Source organism: Gigantopelta aegis, chromosome 4, assembly GCF_016097555.1.
Source record: "Gigantopelta aegis isolate Gae_Host chromosome 4, Gae_host_genome, whole genome shotgun sequence".
Lineage (NCBI taxonomy): Eukaryota > Metazoa > Mollusca > Gastropoda > Neomphalida > Peltospiridae > Gigantopelta > Gigantopelta aegis.
In genome coordinates this window covers 120,067,029-120,089,372 of record NC_054702.1, presented here as the reverse complement: position 1 = coordinate 120,089,372, position 22,344 = coordinate 120,067,029, and the positions used below count along the sequence as shown (strand labels likewise).

At 37.7% G+C, this 22,344-nt stretch overlaps 1 protein-coding gene across 1 annotated transcript in view; it reads left to right on the top strand.

Annotated features, from left to right (window-relative positions):
- Window positions 1–2,912, top strand: part of LOC121371920 (protein downstream neighbor of Son-like) — a 48,401-nt gene extending 45,489 nt beyond the window's left edge. Inside the window, exons 8-9 of the mRNA XM_041498166.1 lie at window positions 22–217; window positions 2,508–2,912. Of these exons, the coding sequence (XP_041354100.1) occupies window positions 22–217; window positions 2,508–2,909 (598 nt within the window). The 3' untranslated portion in view covers window positions 2,910–2,912. The remainder of the gene's footprint in view (window positions 1–21; window positions 218–2,507) is intronic.
- The last annotated feature ends 19,432 nt before the right edge of the window (window positions 2,913–22,344 follow it).

Below are 22,344 nucleotides of genomic sequence, written 5' to 3'. Positions count from 1 at the left end.
TGTTTTACTTAACTCGCTGAGACAGCGCGAAGGTTTCCGGCAGGTTGACAGCCGGCCTCAGTCTCTGGTGTTTGTGGAAGGTGATCAGGTGCAGGCCTTGTTTAACTTCCTCCTCAACTGTCGCACATGCACCGCTACCAGTGGACCTCAGGCGGGACTCCCACCAACATTACTGTCTCCTGTGGCCTTCCGTGGAGCAACTCTTAAACCCAACATGGTGAGTATGATGGCCGTGTGGCCTTCCGTGGAGCAACTCTTAAACCCAACATGGTGAGTATGATGGCCGTGTGGCCTTCCGTGGAGCAACTATTAAACCCAACATGGTGAGTATGATGGCCGTGTGACCTTCCATGGAGCAACTCTTAAACTCAACACAGTGAGTATCACAGCTGTGTGGCCTTCCATGGAGTAACTCTTAAACCCAACACTGAGTATAACAGCGGTGTGGCCTTCCATGGAGTAACTCTTAAACCCAACACAGTGAGTATCACAGCCGTGTGGCCTTCTGTGGAGCAACTCTTAAACCTGACACAGTGAGTATCACAGCCGTGTGGCCTTCCGTGGAGCAGCTCTTAAACACACACAGTGAGTATCACAGCCGTGTGGCCTTACGTGGAGCAATTCTTAAACCCAACACAGTCAGTATCACAACCGTGTGGCCTTTTGTGGAGCAACTCTTAAACTCAACACAGTGAGTATCACGGCCGTGTGGCCTTCCGTGAAGCAACTCTTAAACACACACAGTGAGTATTACAGCCGTGTGGCCTTCCGTGGAGCAACTCTTAAATACACACAGTGAGTATTACAGCCGTGTGGCCTACCGTGGAGCAACTCTTAAACCCAACACGGTGAGTATCACGGCCGTGTGGCCTTCCGTGAAGCAACTCTTAAACACACACAGTGAGTATTACAGCCGTGTGGCCTTCTGTGGAGCAACTCTTAAATACACACAGTGAGTATCACAGCCGTGTGGCCTTCCGTAGAGCAACTCTTAAACACACACAGTGAGTATCACAGCCGTGTGGCCTTCCGTGGAGCAACTCTTAAACCCAACATGGTGAGTATGATGGCCGTGTGGCCTTCCGTGGAGCAACTCTTAAACCCAACATGGTGAGTATGATGGCCGTGTGGCCTTCCATAGAGCAACTCTTAAACTCAACACAGTGAGTATCACAGCCGTGTGGCCTTCCGTGGAGCAACTCTTGAACCTGACACAGTGAGTATTACAGCCGTGTGGCCTTACGTGGAGCAACACTTAAACACACACAGTGAGTATCACAGCCGTGTGGCCTTCCGTGGAGCAACTCCTAAACCTGACACAGTGAGTATCACAGTCGTGTGGCCTTCCGTAGAGCAACTCTTAAACACACACAGTGAGTATCACAGCCGTGTGGCCTTCCGTGGAGCAACTCTTAAACCCAACACAGTGAGTATCACAGCCGTGTGGCCTTTTGTGGAGCAACTCTTAAACCTGACAGTGAGTATCACAGCCGTGTGGCCTTACGTGGAGCAACTCTTAAACCCAACACAGTGAGTATCACAGCCGTGTGGCCTTTTGTGGAGCAACTCTTAAACCTGACACAGTGAGTATCACAGCTGTGTGGCCTTCCATGGAGCAGCTCTTAAACACACACAGTGAGTATCACAGCCGTATGGCCTTCCGTGGAGCAACTCCTAAACCTAACGCGGTGAGTATCACAGCCGTGTGGCCTTCTGTGGAGCAACTCTTAAACACACACATTGAGTATCACAGCAGTGTGGCCTTTCATGAAGCAACTCTTTTAAAGGCAACATGGCGAGTATCACGGCAGTGCGGCCAGTATAGTGCAGGGAACATTTTGTTCAGTATTGTGTCGCAATTTGCTACGCAAGTTTCAGAGATTGCTACACAATTTTTAAACATTAAAAGAGTCACTAATCAATTTTTAATTGACTAGAAATTTCGCTAATCAAGATTTTGAAAACAAAATGTTCCCTGTAATGTTCACTTTGTTCCAGCTCAGCGTGCACTTTGTTCCAGTATAGTGTTCACTTTGTTCCAGTATAGTGTTCACTTTGTTCCAGCTCAGTGTGCACTTTGTTCCAGTATAGTGTTCACTTTGTTCCAGTATAGTGTTCACTTTGTTCCAGCTCAGCGTGCACTTTCTTCCAGTATAGTGTTCATTTTGTTCCAGCTCAGTGTGCACTTTTTTCCAGTATAGTGTTCACTTTCTTCCAGTATAGTGTTCACTTTGTTCCAGCTCAGCGTGCACTTTGTTCCAGTATAGTGTTCACTTTGTTCCAGTATAGTGTTCACTTTGTTCCAGCTCAGCGTGCACTTTCTTCCAGTATAGTGTTTACTGTGTTTTCTCTTCTAAGGTATGCTGCTATCAATGATTTATTTCACATTCAGCTGACATGAAATGTACTCAATGCTACAAACAGTATTTGACTGCTGAATTTTATTATTTTATTGATTTTAAAGCACGTTTTATGTAATGTTCTGTTTGGTGAATGTTCTGTTTCAGGTGAGGTGGTCTTCCTCCAAGATGATCAACAGCTCGGGACTCAAGAAGGAGCAGCACATTCTGGAAATATGTGGGCCATTACTACCGCACCATGTGCTCAATCTTACTGCACTCCTACGACGTACGCAAAACACGGATGTGTCCTTCACCTTCAAAACACATGAGACATCGGCTGCTTTTAATGTGAAGCATGCTGGCTGTCTGGAGAAGAGTGGGCTGCACGCTGATGTCTGCCGTTGTCTGGAGAAAAGTTGTCTGCACACTGACGTTCGCAGCTGTTTGGAGAAGAGTGGGTTGCATGCCGACCTTCGCGGTTGTCTTGCGGGAAGTGAAGGTCTCCAGCAGATGAAGGCCATCAAAGAAGCAACATGCTCCAAGCACGGCTTCTCGTATACTGTGTAATATATACCTGTGTACTGACGAGGCTTCTCGTATACTGTGTAATATATACCTGTGTACTGACGAGGCTTCTCGTATACTGTGTAATATAAACCTGTGTACTGACGAGGCTTCTCGTATACTGTGTAATATATACCTGTGTACTGACGAGGCTTCTCGTATACTGTGTAATATATACCTGTTTAACTGACGAGGCTTCTCGTATACTGTGTAATATATACCTGTGTACTAACGAGGCTTCTCGTATACTGTGTAATATATACCTGTGTACTGACGAGGCTTCTCGTATACTGTGTAATATATACCTGTTTAACTGACGAGGCTTCTCGTACACTGTGTAATATATACCTGTGTACTAACGAGGCTTCTCGTACACTGTGTAATATATACCTGTGTACTAACGAGGCTTCTCACTCAGTGTAATATATACCTGTGTACTAACGAGGCTTCTCACTCAGTGTAATACATACCTGTGTACTAACAAGGCTTCTCGTACACTGTGTAATATATACCTGTGTACTAATGAGGCTTCTCGTACACTGTAATATATACCTGTGTACTAACTAGGCTACTTGTACACTGTGTAATACATACCTGTGTACTAACAAGGCTTCTCGTACATTGTAATATATACCTGTGTACTAACAAGGCTTCTCGTACACTGTGTAATATATACCTGTGTGCTAACAAGGCTTCTCGTACACTGTAATATATACCTGTGTACTAACTAGGCTACTTGTACACTGTGTAATATATACCCGTGTACTGACGAGGCTTCTCGTACACTGTGTAATATATACCTGTGTACTGACGAGGCTTCTCGTATACTGTGTAATATAAACCTGTGTACTGACGAGGCTTCTCGTATACTGTGTAATATATACCTGTGTACTGACGAGGCTTCTCGTATACTGTGTAATATATACCTGTTTAACTGACGAGGCTTCTCGTATACTGTGTAATATATACCTGTGTACTAACGAGGCTTCTCGTATACTGTGTAATATATACCTGTGTACTGACGAGGCTTCTCGTATACTGTGTAATATATACCTGTTTAACTGACGAGGCTTCTCGTACACTGTGTAATATATACCTGTGTACTAACGAGGCTTCTCGTACACTGTGTAATATATACCTGTGTACTAACGAGGCTTCTCACTCAGTGTAATATATACCTGTGTACTAACGAGGCTTCTCACTCAGTGTAATACATACCTGTGTACTAACAAGGCTTCTCGTACACTGTGTAATATATACCTGTGTACTAATGAGGCTTCTCGTACACTGTAATATATACCTGTGTACTAACTAGGCTACTTGTACACTGTGTAATACATACCTGTGTACTAACAAGGCTTCTCGTACATTGTAATATATACCTGTGTACTAACAAGGCTTCTCGTACACTGTGTAATATATACCTGTGTGCTAACAAGGCTTCTCGTACACTGTAATATATACCTGTGTACTAACTAGGCTACTTGTACACTGTGTAATATATACCCGTGTACTGACGAGGCTTCTCGTACACTGTGTAATATATACCTGTGTACTGACGAGGCTTCTCGTACACTGTGTAATATATACATGTGTACTAACGAGGCTTCTCGTACACTGTGTAATATATACCTGAGTACTGACAAGGCTTCTCACGCAGTGTAATATATACCTGTGTACTAACAAGGCTTCTCGTACACTGTGTAATATATACCTGTGTACTGACAAGGCTTCTCGTACACTGTAATATATACCTGTGTACTAACAAGGCTTCCTGTACACTGTAATATATACCTGTGTACTAACAAGGCTTCTCGTACACTGTGTAATATATACCTGTGTACTGACGAGGCTTCTCGTACACTGTAATATATACCTGTGTACTGACGAGGCTTCTCGTACACTGTGTAATATATGCCTGTGTATTAACAAGGCTACTCGCACACTGTGTAATATATACCTGTGTACTAACAAGGCTTCTCGTACACTGTGTAATATATACCTGTGTACTGACGAGGCTTCTCGTACACTGTAATATATACCTGTGTACTGACGAGGCTTCTCGTACACTGTGTAATATATGCCTGTGTATTAACAAGGCTACTCGCACACTGTGTAATATATACCTGTGTACTAACGAGGCTTCTCGCACACTGTGTAATATATATCTGTGTACTAACAAGGCTTCTCGCACACTGTAATATATACCTGTGTACTAACAAGGCTTCTTGTACGCTATAATATATACCTGTGTACTAACAAGTCTTCTCGTACACTGTGTATTATATACCTGTACTAACAAGGCTTCTCGTACACTGTGTAATATATACCTGTGTACTAACAAGGCTTCTTGTACGCTGTAATATATACCTGTGTACTAACAAGGCTTCTCGTACATTGTAATATATACCTGTGTACTAACCAGGCTTCTCGTACACTGTGTAATATATACCTGTGTACTGACGAGGCTTCTCGTACACTGTAATATATACCTGTGTACTGACGAGGCTTCTCGTACACTGTGTAATATATACCTGTGTACTAACAAGGCTTCTCGTACACTGTGTAATATATACCTGGGTACTAACAAGGCTTCTCGTACATTGTAATATATACCTGTGTACTAACCAGGCTTCTCGTACACTGTGTAATATATACCTGTGTACTGACGAGGCTTCTCGTACACTGTAATATATACCTGTGTACTGACGAGGCTTCTCGTACACTGTGTAATATATACCTGTGTACTAACAAGGCTTCTCGTACACTGTGTAATATATACCTGTGTACTAACAAGGCTTCTTTGAGTGAAACCCACTCCATTTGCGCTAAGTAATTTGTCAGGTGATAAGAACAGCATATGCATTGGTTGTGGACTGGTTGTCATTGGGTATTTTGATCCTCAGGTGCAGTTTTATTTCGTGATTGTTGATTTTTACTTAATGTCATTTGTTTATTCTACAAATCGTCAGAAAGTTTGTAAACTTTTTATTAAGTTAGGGATATCACTGCTTATAAAAACAATAAAAAAATGTAGTTTTTTCATTAAAGGACATCTTGAGAGTTCTGGTCATTCCACATTTTGGATCACTTTCAACTATCTTTATTCTTGTTCTGTAATGTTAAAATCTGTATTAAATCGTATGTGTACGTTGATCGGTTCAGCAAAACTAATGTTCACAGTTCCGTGTTGAACGACAGATCATGTAACCATTACAATAATGATACAGAAGTTTGTTCATTTTAACAAGGTAACGTAATCAAAAGGTCATGGTCTGTTTTCATGTAACCTATTTACAGGTTGGGGTCAGTGTAAAGTGTGGAAAGTATTACATAATTGAATTCAGTGTAAGTAGTGGCGTGGAAAGTATTACATAATTGAATTCAGTGTAAGTAGTGGCGTGGAAAGTATTACATAATTGAATTCAGTGTAAGTAGTGATGTAGAAAGTATTACATAATTGAATTCAGTGTAAGTAGTGGCGTGGAAAGTATTACATAATTGAATTCAGTGTAAGTAGTGATGTAGAAAGTATTACATAATTGAATTCAGTGTAAGTAGTGGCGTGGAAAGTATTACATAATTGAATTCAGTGTAAGTAGTGATGTAGAAAGTATTACATAATTGAATTCAGTGTAAGTAGTGGCATGGAAAGTATTACATAATTGAATTCAGTGTAAGTAGTGGCGTGGAAAGTATTACATAATTGAATTCAGTGTAAGTAGTGGCGTGGAAAGTATTACATAATTGAATTCAGTGTAAGTAGTGATGTAGAAAGTATTACATAATTGAATTCAGTGTAAGTAGTGGCGTGGAAAGTATTACATAATTGAATTCAGTGTAAGTAGTGATGTCGAAAGTATTACATAATTGAATTCAGTGTAAGTAGTGGCGTGGAAAGTATTACATAATTGAATTCAGTGTAAGTAGTGGCGTGGAAAGTATTACATAATTGAATTCAGTGTAAGTAGTGATGTAGAAAGTATTACATAATTGAATTCAGTGTAAGTAGTGGCGTGGAAAGTATTACATAATTGAATTCAGTGTAAGTAGTGGTGTAGAAATTATTTACATAATTCAGTGTAAGTAGTAACGTAGAAATTATTTACATAATCCAATGTAAGTAGTGTGTGACGTAAACATTATTGACATAATTGAATTCAGTGTAAGTAGTGATGTAGAAAGTATTTAAATATTCCAGTGTAAGTAGTGACTAGAAACTATTTACATATTTCAGTGTAAGTACTAACGTGTAAGTAGTAACGTAGAAAGTATTTAGATATTCCAGTGTAAGTAGTGATTAGAAACTATTTACATATTTCAGTGTAAGTAGTGACGTAGAAAGTATTTAGATATTCCAGTGTAAGTAGTGACGTAGAAAGTATTTACATATTTCAGTGTAAGTAGTGACGTAGAAAGTATTTAGATATTCCAGTGTAAGTAGTGACTAGAAAGTATTTACATATTTCAGTGTAAGTAGTGACGTAGAAAGTATTTAGATATTCCAGTGTAAGTAGTGACTAGAAACTATTTACATATTTCAGTGTAAGTAGTGACGTAGAAAGTATTTAGATATTCCAGTGTAAGTAGTGACTAGAAAGTATTTACATATTTCAGTGTAAGTAGTGACGTAGAAAGTATTTAGATATTCCAGTGTAAGTAGTGACTAGAAAGTATTTACATATTTCAGTGTAAGTAGTGACGTAGAAAGTATTTAGATATTCCAGTGTAAGTAGTGACTAGAAAGTATTTACATATTTCAGTGTAAGTAGTGACGTAGAAACTAAATATTCTAGTGTAAGTAGTGACTAGAAACTATTTACATATTTCAGTGTAAGTAGTGACGTAGAAAGTATTTACATATTTCAGTGTAAGTAGTAACGTAGAAAGTATTTAAATATTCTAGTGTAAGTAGTGACTAGAAATTATTTACATATTTCAGTGTAAGTAGTGACGTAGAAATTATTTACATATTTCAGTGTAAGTAGTAACTTTGAAAGTATTTAAATATTCTAGTGTAAGTAGTGATGTGAGAAAAATATTTACATATTTCAGTAAGAAGTGATGTAAAATTAGTTATTCTTTGTTTTATTTATATGAAATGAGAACTGTAAATTGTGACATAAAAAATGTAATAAACTATAATGCAGTTATTGATTGTCAGGTGTTTTTTTTTCTTATTTTAATCATAATCATATAAAATAAATTTTCATAAAGTAAATTGTATTTGATCTCAAATGCAGTTTTCACCTGCGCCGAAGACATCTATTGCGATCCGTTTCGTGCGACATGTCATCCATGGAGTGTAAACGTTCCATTTTTTTTTTTTCACTTCTCCAAATCTGCTTTGCTAATTCCAGCCACATTTTGTGAAAAACTTCCTTGGACAAACACATTTGTGAATTTGTTCATTGTGACTCTGCCCTCCACCAGGGTCCTGAATAGTCTGTATGTAATGACCAATAATTTGTGTATGTCAATAATGTTGAATAGACAATCTTCAAGACAGGTAGACACTGGCCTCGGTGGCGTAGTGGTTAGGCCATCAGTCTACAGGCTGGTAGGTACTGGGTTCGGATCCCAGTCGAGGCATGGGATTTTTAATCCAGATACCGACTCCAAACCCTGAGTGAGTGCTCCGCAAGGCTCAATGGGTAGGTGTAAACCACTTGCACCGGCCAGTGATCCATAACTGGTTCAACAAAGGCCATGGTTTGTGCTATCCTGCCTGTGGGAAGCGCAAATAAAAGATCCCTTGCTGCCTGTCGTAAAAGAGTAGCCTATGTGGCAACAGCAGGTTTCCTCTAAAAATCTGTGTGGTCCTTAACCATATGTCTGACGCCATATAACCGTAAATAAAATGTGTTGAGTGCGTCGTTAAATAAAACACTTCTTTCTTTCTTTCTTTCTTTGAAGACAAGTATATCAGGACTACATTCCAACTGAATATTCACATTTTGAAAATTATGAAAAAACTGGTCTTAAATCTAGCAAATATTTTATAAAATTGTCACTTAAAGTAGGGGGCGGCAGGATGTAGCTCGGTGTTAAAGCGTTCGCCTGAGGTGCGGTCTGTTTGGGATCGATCCCTGTTGGTGGTCCCGTAGGGCTATTTCTTGATCCAGCCAGTGCACCACGACTGATATATCAAAGGTCGTGGTATGTGATATCCTGTCTGGGATTGTGCATATAAAAGATCCGATGCTTCTAATTGAAAAGAGTAGCCCATAAAGTGGCGACAGCATGTTTCTTCTCTCAATATCTGTGTAGTCATTAACCATATGTCTGACGTCATATAACCATAAGTGAAATGTGTGGAGTGCGTCGTCAAATAAAACTGATTAAAAAATCAATGTGCTCTAGTACTGTCGTTAAACAAAACAAACTTTAACTTACAGCAACTCTGTAAGTGCCAACTGAACTGAAAATCCAGAACATATTAAAATCTAGTTGAAGAAGTGCTGTCCTGCCTTGAGTGTTTTTGGTAGTCAAGGGTTAGTATCAAGTTTTATTTTACTTGTTCAAAAATTAAAAAGGGATGGAGGGGGCGGTATCATGTAATAAAAAGTAGGTCACAGACGTATTTAAAGCACTGCAGACTGCACCTGGCCCATTCCACAAAACGATCTTCGCCCGAAGATTACCATAAGCGCATAGTCACACTATGCACTTAAGTTGATCTTAGGGCTAAGATCGCTTCGTGGAACGGGACCCTGAATAACAAAAGCGTTATTCACAATGAAGACCTTATCTCTGCACTATGCAGTCTAATGAGCATGTGGCAAAATACTGTAGTGGTTGATACTCTTTTTGTGGGACAGCCACTCACAGTGAGGTCCTTACTGGAAAATACGTCTGTATTGCACCACCAATTCTAGCCCGAGTACTCTGATGTCCGTCTAGCTCTCTTACTCGGGCTACACCAACTCCTGTGACTGGTATAGAGAAATCACAAACTGAACCAACTCCTGTGACTGTTATAGAGAAATCACAAACTGAACCAACTCCTGTGACTGGTACAGAGAAATCACAAACTGAACCAACTCCTGTGACTGGTACAGAGAAATCACAAACTGAACCAACTCCTGTGACTGGTATAGAGAAATCACAAACTGAACCAACTCCTGTGACTGGTATAGAGAAATCACAAACTGAAGTAAGTAAAACGAATAAAATCAAAACAATACCTTTATTCAGGAGATAGTATTTAATAACAGCACAGGATTAGCTGACAATACCTTTATTCAGGAGATAGTATTTAATAACGGCACATGATTAGGTGAAAATACCTTTATTCAGGAGATAGTATTTAATAACGGCACAGGATTAGGTGACAATGTACTACTTCTCCAAACTGAATTTTGTTACTAAAATCATCGATATTGTTTTAGCAGAGGTTGGGTATTCAGGGGCGGATCGAGCATTTTTAAAAGAGTATGGTTCCAAAATTATAAAAAGAACCACTTTGAGTTTGCCTAAAGGGAGCGATGTGTCTAGAGGGCCTCAGGAAAATGTTGAAATATAGATGCCTAGAGATTAGTTTTCGAGCTAATATAGTGGTATTTTGCTAGTTCTGTCGGAGCAGGACGTAGCCTAGTGGTAAAGCGTTCGCTTGATGCGCGGTCGGTCTAGGATCGATCCCCGTCGGTGGACCCATTGGGCTATTTCTGGTTTAAGCCAGTGCTCCACAACTGGTGTAACAAAGGTCGTGGTATGTACTATCCTATCTGTGGAATGGTGCATATAAAAGATCCCTTGCTGCTAATCTAAAACAGTAGCCCATGAAGTGGCGACTGCTGGTTTCCTCTCAATATCTGTGTGGTCCTTATCCATATGTCTGACGCCAAATAAAATGTGTTGAGTGCGTCGATAAATAAACCATTTCCTTCCTTCGTTCCAGTTTGTGTGATAATTTGTGTATTTTAGTAATTATATGATTTAATTGGAAGTTGAACGCAATATAGTATGATTTAATTGCAAGTTGAACGCAATAGAGTATGATTTAACTGCAAGTTGAACGCAATTGAGTATGATTTAACTGCAAGTTGAACGCAATAGAGTATGATTTAACTGCAAGTTGAACGCAATAGAGTATGATTTAACTGCAAGTTGAACGCAATATAGTAGGATTTAATTGGAAGTTGAACGCAATAAGTTAGAAAATTCACTTTAATTGGTTGTGACACCGCCACTGGCGTAATCATGGGTGAGATTGGGGACGGTGTGGTCATATTTGCAGTTATAAACAAGACGAAAAAAGATATGCAACCCTAACTTGATAAACAGTGGTATAATTGTTTTTAAAATCGGGGCACGGTGATTTTTGTATCAATTTGATGATAAAATACTAAGTTATTAAACGGGGAGTTTAATTCCGTTTCGTTCCGTCTCTCTCTCTCTCTCTCTCTCTCTCTCTCTCTCTCTCTCTCTCTGTGTGTGTGTGTGTGCAGGGCCGTAGCTAGCGGGGGGGGGGGGGGGGGGGGGGGGGGGGGGGGGGGGGGGGAGAGAATCCAGAAACAGTTATAGAAACTTAAAAGAAAATTCTCTTCTTAACCGTTTAAGGAGTTTTAGACTATTAACTACTCAGTTGCCACCCTAAACGAAAAATCCTAGCTACGGCCCTGGTGGTGGTGGTGGTGATGGTGTTTGGGTGTGTGTGGTATTTAGGTCAGTTGGTTGAGTGCTCGCTTGATGTGTATGCATCGCAGGATCGAACCACCTCGATGGATCCATTCAACTAACTGGTTTTTTCTCTGGTGAAAGGCCGTGGTGTGTGCTTTCCTGTCTGGAAAAGTGCATAAAAAGGATCCCTTGCTGCACTAAGAAAATGTAGCTGGTTTTGTCTGATGACTGTCAGAATTACCAAATGTTTAACATCCATTAGCCGATGATTAATTTATCAATGTGTTCTAGTGGTGACGTTAAACAAAACACTTCTCCCCCCCCCCCCCTCCCTCCCTTTTTGTCATCTGTGGCAGTGATTAATTCACCTATGTTTTGTCGTGGGCTGTGCCGACGCTCTGTATGTGGTCACCATCATCATTTGTCTGTGAACAGCGTCTTGACATCAAGTGGCACGTGACACACGCGTGCACCTCAAGTGCGCTACAACGGCAGATTGGTCTCCAGGTTGAGCTAATTTTACAACAAAACTACAAGACATTCTATTCGCCCTACAATGAACGAGAACATACAGACAGCCACTATTAGACTCATTTCATAAGAGAATTATCCGACTTCCCTTCACCATCAGTGGGTTGTAAAGAACATTAATTGACCCATTCTCTCGACATTACAAGCTGCTGTGTTGGTCTGTAGTCACAGCAGGATGACGTGTAAATAGCGATTGTTTCTGGAAGCACAAAGATGGTCACCGGATTGACAGCGCATACCAGCGTTGTTTGCAGCAGCTCGTGAGCCCCTGTGTGTGGTCACGCGTTCACCTCGTTCAAGAAGGTTATTTTTATTGCTACGTGTATGCGTGCATTGTGTATTCTATCTGAAAGCTGTAACAATTTACATATGGAAATGCCATGGCTTGTTTTCAAATCATCACCCTTAACTGTCAGGGACTCGGAGATCCGATAAAGAGAAAAGATGTATTAAACTATTTAAAATGTAAGAACATTAACATTTATTGACTACAAGATACACATTTCACAACAGCATTAGAACCATACATACAGTCTCAATGGGGATACAATTGTTATTTTAGCTCTTATGCATCAAATTCTAGAGGAGTAGCAGTAATGTTTAATAATAACTTTGAATACAAGCTACACAAAACCAAAATCGACAACTCAGGAAATTTTATTATATTAGATATAACAATAGAAGGAGAAAAAATTACGATTGCAAATGTATATGGACCAAATAGGGATAACCCTATCTTTTTTCAAAATATACTAAACTATATTGAAGATTTTGATAATGATAAATATATATACTACTCAAAAGAATTTAAGGGTCAGACGATATTTTCGACATTATTTTCTGAATGTCAATTATATTAGCTAGACCATAATGTCACGTATGGTATTGTTCCATTTTGACGAAAGTGGGTCTAAGCAACCCATAAATGAATTAAAATCCACTGTCATTGACACTGTCGACTAGTTCTAATGACGAAAACATGCTTACATTTGCACGTAAATTAGGGCGAAAGCGAAAGGTCTGCTAAGTGCCCATAACTTGCTTTTTCACAAAGCGCTTCATTTGCACGCTTTGCATGTGTATTCCATGTTCCCAATGCTGAATTTCCGTATAATTGGAGCTTGCGTTCGTGTACGGTGCACACTCCAAATTCGACAATGGTACGACGTCAACTGACTATCGAAGATCGAGGAAGGGCTATTGCTTGGCTTCAGGATGGCAATACGCAAAGAAATGTTGCTCTGAGACTTGGTGTCAGTCAGAGTGTCGTTGGCCGACTGTGGCAACGGTACCAAGCAACGAATTCTGTTCGAAATCGTCCACGTTCGGGAAGACCCCGAAGCACTACAAATAGAGAGGACCGCTACATCACCAATATGGCTCTACGTCAACGCACAACCACTGCACACCGATTACGTGACAATCTGCGGACTGCGACTGGAACTTGAGTGTCTGATCAAACCATACGCAATCGTCTGAGAGCCAATAATCTACGCTGCCGTCGCCAGGCTGTTCGACCACCACTCCTACCACGTCACAGAACGGCCAGACATCACTGGTGCACGCTTCATCTGCGGTGGCAACGTGTTCAGTGGGGTCGAGTGATGTTCACTGATGAGTCCAGGTTTAGTCTCCAGTTCAACGACGGTCGGGTTTGTGTCTACAGACGTCCTGGGGAGCGCTTCGCTGACGTTAACGTTAGACAACGTCACCGATTCGGTGGTGGCAGCGTCATGGTGTGGATGGCAATGTGGTGGATGGCAATCTGAATGGAATCCGCTATCTGAATGAGATTATCCGGCCGTTGGTTCTCCCAGGCCTTCAGCAGATTGGCGGCGGGGCAGTTCTGCAGGATGATAATGCCAGACCCCACCGCGCCAGGGTGGTAACGGACTTTCTCAGACAACAAGGTATCGCCAGGATGGATTGGCCAGCATATTCGCCTGACTTGGCCCCAATAGAGAACGCCTGGGACGAATTAGGCAGGAGAGTTCGGGATAACCATGCCCCTCCGGCCAACCTTCATGATCTGGGTCAACTTCTTATGGCAGAGTGGCAGGCCATTCCCCAAGAGTTCTTCAGACGTCTGATCAACAGCATGAGGCAACGATGTGTCGAGTGTATTCGCGCCAGGGGTGGATTCACACACTATTAAACGAATGTTCTAATGTGTAAAATCCATGTTTGACAACCTTCAACTTTGACAGCATGTCATGTGACTTTCTTGTATACAGTGACGTTTATTTGTGGGGTTTTTGTCAATATGGAACAATAAATTAAATTTTTGGTGTAGTTTACATCATCAATCTAATACACTCTGAAACTTATTTGGTTATAAATTTTTGACCCTTAAATTCTTTTGAGTAGTATATATAATCTGCGGCGATTTTAATTTAGTACTAAATCAAGATTTAGACACCAAAAACTATAAATATATTAACCATCCAAAAGCTCAAAACTTTATTATCGAAAATATGGAATTTTTTGATATAAAAGATCCATTTAGGGAATTATATCCAAACCATCGAAGATATACTTGGAGAAAAAGAACTCCACCCAAGCAAGCTAGACTAGACTTCTTCCTTGTTTCAAATAATCTAATGCATACCGCTAAAACGGTAACGGTTGAAAATAGCTATCGGTCAGATCATGCTGGGGTGGTATTAAGTTTAAAGCTCAATCAAATTAAAAAAGGAAGTGGACTATGGAAATTTAATAATTCTATGTTAGCAAATAAAGAATATGTTAAAACAGTAAAAGAACTAATTGACAAAATAAAATATCAGTATGCAGTCCCAATATATAATAAAGAAAATTTACAACTAATTCCAACAGATGAAATGCAGTTTATAATAAATGATCAACTCTTTATTGATACATTACTTATGGAAATAAGAGGTAAAACGATATCATTTTCCGCTTTTCAAAAGAAAGCTAAGAATGAATTAGAAAGAAAGCTTTGCACAGAAATTAAAAATCTAGAGGAAAATGAAAACAGCAAAATAGATGAAATTGAGGCAAAAAAGAATGAATTAGTAGAATTACGAAAAGAAAAAATGAAAGGTAATTATATTAGATCAAAAGCAAAATGGATAGAAGAAGGTGAAAAACCATCAAAATATGTTTGCCACTTAGAATCTAGAAACTATTACAGTAAATTAATATCAAAAGTACGATTAGATAATGGAGAAGAAATTAATGAACAGGAAGAAATTTTAAAGGAAACCAAAAGCTTCTATCAAAAACTTTACTCTGCACCCTCTGGGCAAAATGATAATGACGTGATGGAAAAAATACGTAATTTAAAATTCAATAAATTAAGTGATGACGACGCAAACAAATTAGAAGGCGAAATAACATATTCGGAAGTATTAACATATTTAAAAGGTATGAAAAATGAAAAAAGCCCAGGTTCGGATGACTTTTCGACGGAATTCTTTAAATATTTCTGGATAGATCTGGGTCATTTCATAGTTCGATCTATTAACTATAGTTATTCTGTTAAAGAGATGTCTAACGTCCAAAAGTTAGGTATAATTACATGTATCCCAAAAGCAAATAAACCAAAAGAATATCTTAAAAATTGGAGACCCTTAACATTATTAAACTGTAGTTACAAAATGGCATCAGGTTGTATCGCTAACAGAATAAAACAGATATTAGATTTAATAATAGATAAAGACCAAACTGGTTTCATAAAAGGAAGATACATTGGAGAAAATATAAGACTAATATATGATATTATGCAGCATACCGAAACGCACAACATTCCAGGCCTACTGTTATTAATATACTTTGAAAAAGCTTTTGATTCTATATCATGGCCATTCGTAGACCAAGTACTTGATATTTTTAATTTTAAATCATCTGTTAAAAACTGGATTAAAACGTTTTATAATAAGTCTTTTTCTAGGGTAATACAAAATGGATTCTTATCCGAACCAATTCTGTTAAAAAAGGGCTGCAGGCAGGGCGACCCGTTGTCGCCATATATCTTCATAATATGTGCCGAAATCCTTGCAATTATTATTAGAAATAATCCAACTATTAAAGGCATAAATATAGATGGTGAGGAATATCTAATATCGCAATACGCAGATGATACAAGTTTTATTTTAGATGGATCCCTCGAGTCCCTGTACAGTACACTTACGGTATTAGATTATTATGAACATATTTCAGGTCTAAAAATAAACTACTCTAAGTCAAAAGCTATCTGGATAGGCAGTAAAAAGTTTTCTAAAGATGTTTATCATTATACACGATGGAAGTTAGAATGGGGCTCTACTCAATTCAGTTTACTTGGTATCAACTTTCCTGTCAACTTGGAAAATATTAATGAACTTAATTTTAACCCTAAGCTACTAGAAATTAAATATTCATTGAAAAGATGGTCTATAAGAAAATTAACATTCTTAGGTAGAATAACAGTTCTTAAAACATTAATAATACCTATTATTACACATCTTCTAATATCATTACCGAACCCATGAGAAATGTTCTTAAAAACTCTAAACACACTATTTTTTAAATTTATTTGGCAGAATAAACCTGAAAAGTTAAAACGTGATCTAATAACTCAAGACAATAAAGTAGGAGGACTCGAAATGTTAAATGTAAGTAACTTCATGATCGCTTTAAAAAGTTCGTGGATACGAAGATTGTTTATAAGTAATTCAAAGTGGGTTTATCTCTTTAAGTCCGTTACAAACGTATCAACAAATGAATTAATAATACATGGAGATTATTTCATTACGGGAAAAGCCACCCAAATTCTAAATAAGTTTTGGAGAGATACATTACTTTGTTGGGTAAAGATAGAAAATAAACATAATCCTGAAAGTGTAAACGATATTTTATGTACTAACATCTGGCATAATAGTGAAATACTTATAGATCGAAAACCATTTATATATAAAAATTATGCCAGCAAAGGCATTATTTTCATAAGTGACCTATTCGATGAACAAGGTGATATTTTGTCTTATGGTAAATTTATAAATATATATCATACAACAACAAATTTCTTGTACTATGTTTCACTGGTAAAAGCAGTAAAATCATACCTTAAAAATTTAGATACTTTGAAAGATGACAGTTTCACAACAATAAATAAACCCATTCTTCCATTTAAACTAAAACTATTGTTAAAAAGCCAACGAGGATGTAAAGATATATACGATATAATAAACTTCAAATCAGTAACGCCAAAATCACAAATTAAATACACGAATCAAGGATTTATTTTTACACCAAGTGATTGGGAACAGTACTATTTGCTACCTTTCCAATGCGTGAACGATTCAACTTTATTATGGTTCCAATACAGATTATTTCAAAGAATTTTAGCTACTAATACATTTTTACATATGATTCGCTACGTCGATTCGAATATGTGCAATTTATGTAGTAATTATCCTGAAACCATATCACATTTATTTGTAGAGTGTAATGAGACCAAAAACTTATGGGATTCGGTACAAGCCTGGATATTAACTAAGACTGGGAATATAATTACTTTTAATAAAAATAATATCATGTTTGGTTTCATAAATAATGAAAAAGATAACTTTCTTAATTGGCTAATTATTAATATAAAATACTATATTTACTGTACAAAAATACAGAAAAAATGCTTAGAAATCACTGCCATCAAAAACATATTGCAAATTTTTTTTGAAATGGAAAGATATATTCTATTTAAAAAATGCAATTATGAAAAATTTATTAAAGAATGGTCCCCATGGTTCAACCTCTTTAATGAGTGAGTGATAGTAATATAGATATAATTAATATTAAGAAAATATAATGTATACATTATATATTGTGACTGATTTAGTGCGTGGCTTGTTTGGAGATTGCAGGGTTTCATGTCTTATTTAATTCAAAATAACTTCTTTCCTTCTTCTTATGCCATCTATATCTGTCTTGTATTTTTCTTGTTTTTCTTCTTCTTCTTCTTCTTCTTCTAAATCCTTTTCTGATTCTCATCCTTCTTATTCGATATTTTCTCTGTTCCCGTTTAAATCTCGGATCATAACAATAGTTATATTATAGATCACTGTCCATGTTCATCTGTATGCATGAATTGAACTTCACACTGAATCAGTTTCTATTAGATTTTGTTATTTTTAACAGTTTGTTGCTGCTTAGACCATGGATACAAATGTAAAGCAGTGATTCAGGGCTCCCAAACCCGACACTGCTATATGATCTGGGACAATAAATATGTATTAAAAGAAAAAAAAAAAAAGAAAAAAAAAGAAGGTTATTTTAGAAACTCACATCACACGACTACCTCTACCGAAACACAATTTAACATTGCCACTTTTTGTCACTATTATTTCAACTGATGTGAATTAGCTATTTCTCAATGAGTGTACGTCTACTTGATGAGAAAGCAACATATTTATCAAGAGCATTCTATTGTATACGAATTACAGTCTGAAGTCAGTGCTGTTGTATTGAAGTTACTTACAGTTTGCTGCATTATATCAGTTCCTTTAGTAATTGCAGACAATGCTGTTGTATGAGAGTTACAGTTTGTAGATTAATGTTGTATGTAACATGTTGAACTCCCCGACACCGTATCAGTCGTTTTCATCTGAAGACCATTAGTTAAAACATATTTATAGCTTTGAAATTTCTTTAAATGGGATTGGCCAACAGGCTGATGCCTATACTAAGGCGTCACCCAGCATTTTACAAAATTAAAATATTTAAAAATTGATGTATTTTAACACCAAACTGTTACATTAGTTTCGAAATGAGTTTATGACAGCATATATTCTTAACTGGTCTCTTTTTTTTATGGAAGACTCGGTGGTCGAGTGGTTAAGGTCGATGACTGTCAAATGCCACGGGAATCGGTGCAGGTTGTTCGAATGTTGCCATCTGACACCTTCTGTTTTTAAATATTATAGTCGGCATGCCATGTATATGGTTTCACCAAATCTTTGACATTGCTGGAGAAAAGCTACAGAACAAAGATAAAAAAAGAAATGATTTTAACAACAGTTGCAGAACAAAGATAAAAAATGAGGAATGATTTTAACAACAGTTGCAGAACAACGATGAAGAAGGAGGAATGATTTTAACAACAGTTGCAGAACAACGATGAAGAAGGAGGAATGATTTTAACAACAGTTGCAGAACAACGATGAAGAAGGAGGAATGATTTTAACAACAGTTGCATTGGGACAACAGTTGCAGAACAACGATGAAGAAGGAGGAATGATTTTAACAACAGTTGCAGAACAACGATGAAGAAGGAGGAATGATTTTAACAACAGTTGCAGAACAACGACGAAGAAGGAGGAATGATTGGAACAACAGTTGCAGAACAACGATGAAGAAGGAGGAATGATTGGGACAAAGATTTAAAGGTGTTTTTCATATCTTCAAAGCCTTCTGAATAAAAGTAGCGGGGGTGACCCTCTCAAAAGTGTGGGCTAACTCCGCCAGGTGGCGAAATCCAAGATGTCCGCCAATATGATCAAAACACATGTTTTTCAGCTTCTGCTTGTCGTATGAAGATTATTTCGATGTCTAAATGCATATTTGGGGGGTCAAATAAATTCAGTTTTAAACACTAGAACATATACACTCATTTCAGACGAAATTCGAAATTAGTTGTCAAAATTAATCATTTGCTTTCTTTTTCACATAACTCATCTGGGAAAGTCACAAAGACAATTGCTGTATTATTCTTGTGTGCTTTCGAATTTGGGTGCACAGAAAAGAAACTTTTATCAATGATAATTTATGTCCAGGATAGTATGTCCTCCTCAGACTCCGGATCAGTTGTTGAGTCGGACAAGTTTTATGTTCTGCATCTTTTACCTTGCCATTAAAACTGTGTTTTGATATGCGACTACTTAATATCCTGGGAAACATGCACTTTGATCGGGTGTCATACATGATCAAGTGAAGAAGGTGGCCATGGGACATATGGTTTGCAATAATTGAGCAGCAGGTACACTTGATGTTGTGAGAGTCCTGATCTGGTGTTGACTTTCTCTTCACCATTTTCCCTTGGAAACTGTGCCAGCACTACGTTTTAACTAGTCAGATAATAAAATAATCTGTCTAAAAGTTTTAATTTCACTGCCTGCTATAATATCGATTTTATATCATTCAATAACAGCTAGTAGGATAACATTTTAAATACCACCAGTTACATTAACTACTCAAGATACCAAGCCAGTTTAATACTTAATCTATACACAGAGATTCAAAACAACACTGACACCCAAACTAAGCTGTATATCAACAAATCGAGCAGCATTGTTTGTCTCCCGCTTTTAGTGTTTACATATTAACTACTGAGATGAATCATAGTGCATGTTCCAATATGTGGATTTCAAGCAATGTCATGTCATTCTGGCACAGATGCTTCATTGGAAATAACACGTTTAAGGACCCCTGAATATGTCTTAAAATATTACCGATTGAAATAATATCTGATGTTATGGTCTATTTTGAACTTCTACATAATGGTTAATATAGTGTGCATATGTTTTTCATCACTGATGATAACGACATACGTGCCAACTGTAGACTCCATTCATCACGGGTGCCACCGGTGTGGCAGGATATGCTAATTGTTCACGAACATCCGGTACCACCATTCTTCAGACTATGGTTTATGAGTTGGTTTCATTACTAGTCTAAATATCCATCAAACTATATTTGTCCAGGTTTGTCAAATCAGACTTGGTACTACAGTAGTAGCAGTTATCATGCGGACAAAGTAGGAATAATGTATGATCCTGGATAATGGTATTCCTTATGAAACACTTGACACTTATTCACGGGAACGTTCGTTTGACTCGCTTTTGTATTTAAGAATTGACCGCAATTATTTTTTGGTTCATGCAAGTATGAACCGAAAAAACGATTTGCACACTGTATGATCCCGCGTAGGGGGTCATACAAAAGTGTGCACATCGTTTTTTCGGTTGCATGAACCAAAAAAATAATTGCGGTCAAATCTTATAATTAAATTTATATGCATACTTTAACAATACATAACTGAATTTATTTTGTTTAGCTTTAAATATGCCTGTAGTATTGTTTGTGTAAACTTCATTGATACTTCTGTCGCGTAAGAATGCGAACGTTCATTCACTATTATTTGAATCTTGTGATTTTTTGTAAATGACGTCATTTCCTCTAGCTGCTGTGCATTTTTACGGATCATTTAGTTAGGCCTATATTGGAAGGAATTGTCCTATTCGTGTTTAGTTTATATTTTATGAAAGTGAATGAACGAAACGTGTTTAACATTTATGCTGTCGGTGGAACCGTTTAATTTTCGCCAACAGCTGTTGTAAGCGATTTACAAGTAAGTTACAGGCGTGAAGTTTCCTACATGATTTCTTTGGCCAACGACAGTCTCATGTCATGATTAGCGAAGAGATGTTGTTGTTTTTTAATCAATGCGTATAGATCCATATGTCTACTCTGCTATAGCATTTTCCATTAATTTATCGTATACATTTTTTTGTAGCTTTCACGTGTGTTTTCTTCAAAATTCTAAATATGATTGCCAGAATAATCCGGCTTGTGCACTAAAGTAGTGCGAGTCGAGGGGGTGGGGTGGGGGTGGGAGTGTGGGGGGGGGGGGGGTTAGTAGGCGTGGCTTAATTTTTTGGGTTCATCGAGATATGAACGAAAAAAAAAAGCACCTCTAGACCAATCAGCTTGCCGTAAAGAAAATTTAATTATATATATATATATATATACACACACACACACACACACATATATATATATATATATATATATATATATATATATATATATATATATATATATATATACTATTTTGTCGTTCAACTTATTATTTGCTTATTCAGTAAGGAATAGCTTTTGGAGTTAATCTTTTGATGTAGATGACACCAAATTAGTTGAATCCCAATGTCAGCATGACAATATATTACATTTTATACATCTATTCCCAAGTTAGAATATCTGGTATAACTGATGTTGTTATTATGGATGCTAGAGACACGTATGTTGTTATTTCCACATGTTGCACACAATGTAGTTGATTACCCTGGGATAGAGAGGAAATGGTAAAAACAAAGTTTTATTCTGAGGATGGTTACCAGATTGATATACCTCTATATATATTCACAAGATCTGATGCAAAGTCTTTGAGAGTATTATGACACATAAAGATATTTGTAGGTTTTGAACAACATTTCCCGTTAAAATGATGACAGACTCAATCCTATAGTACATACAGTGATAAGGTCAGCAAATGCCTAACTGAAACTTG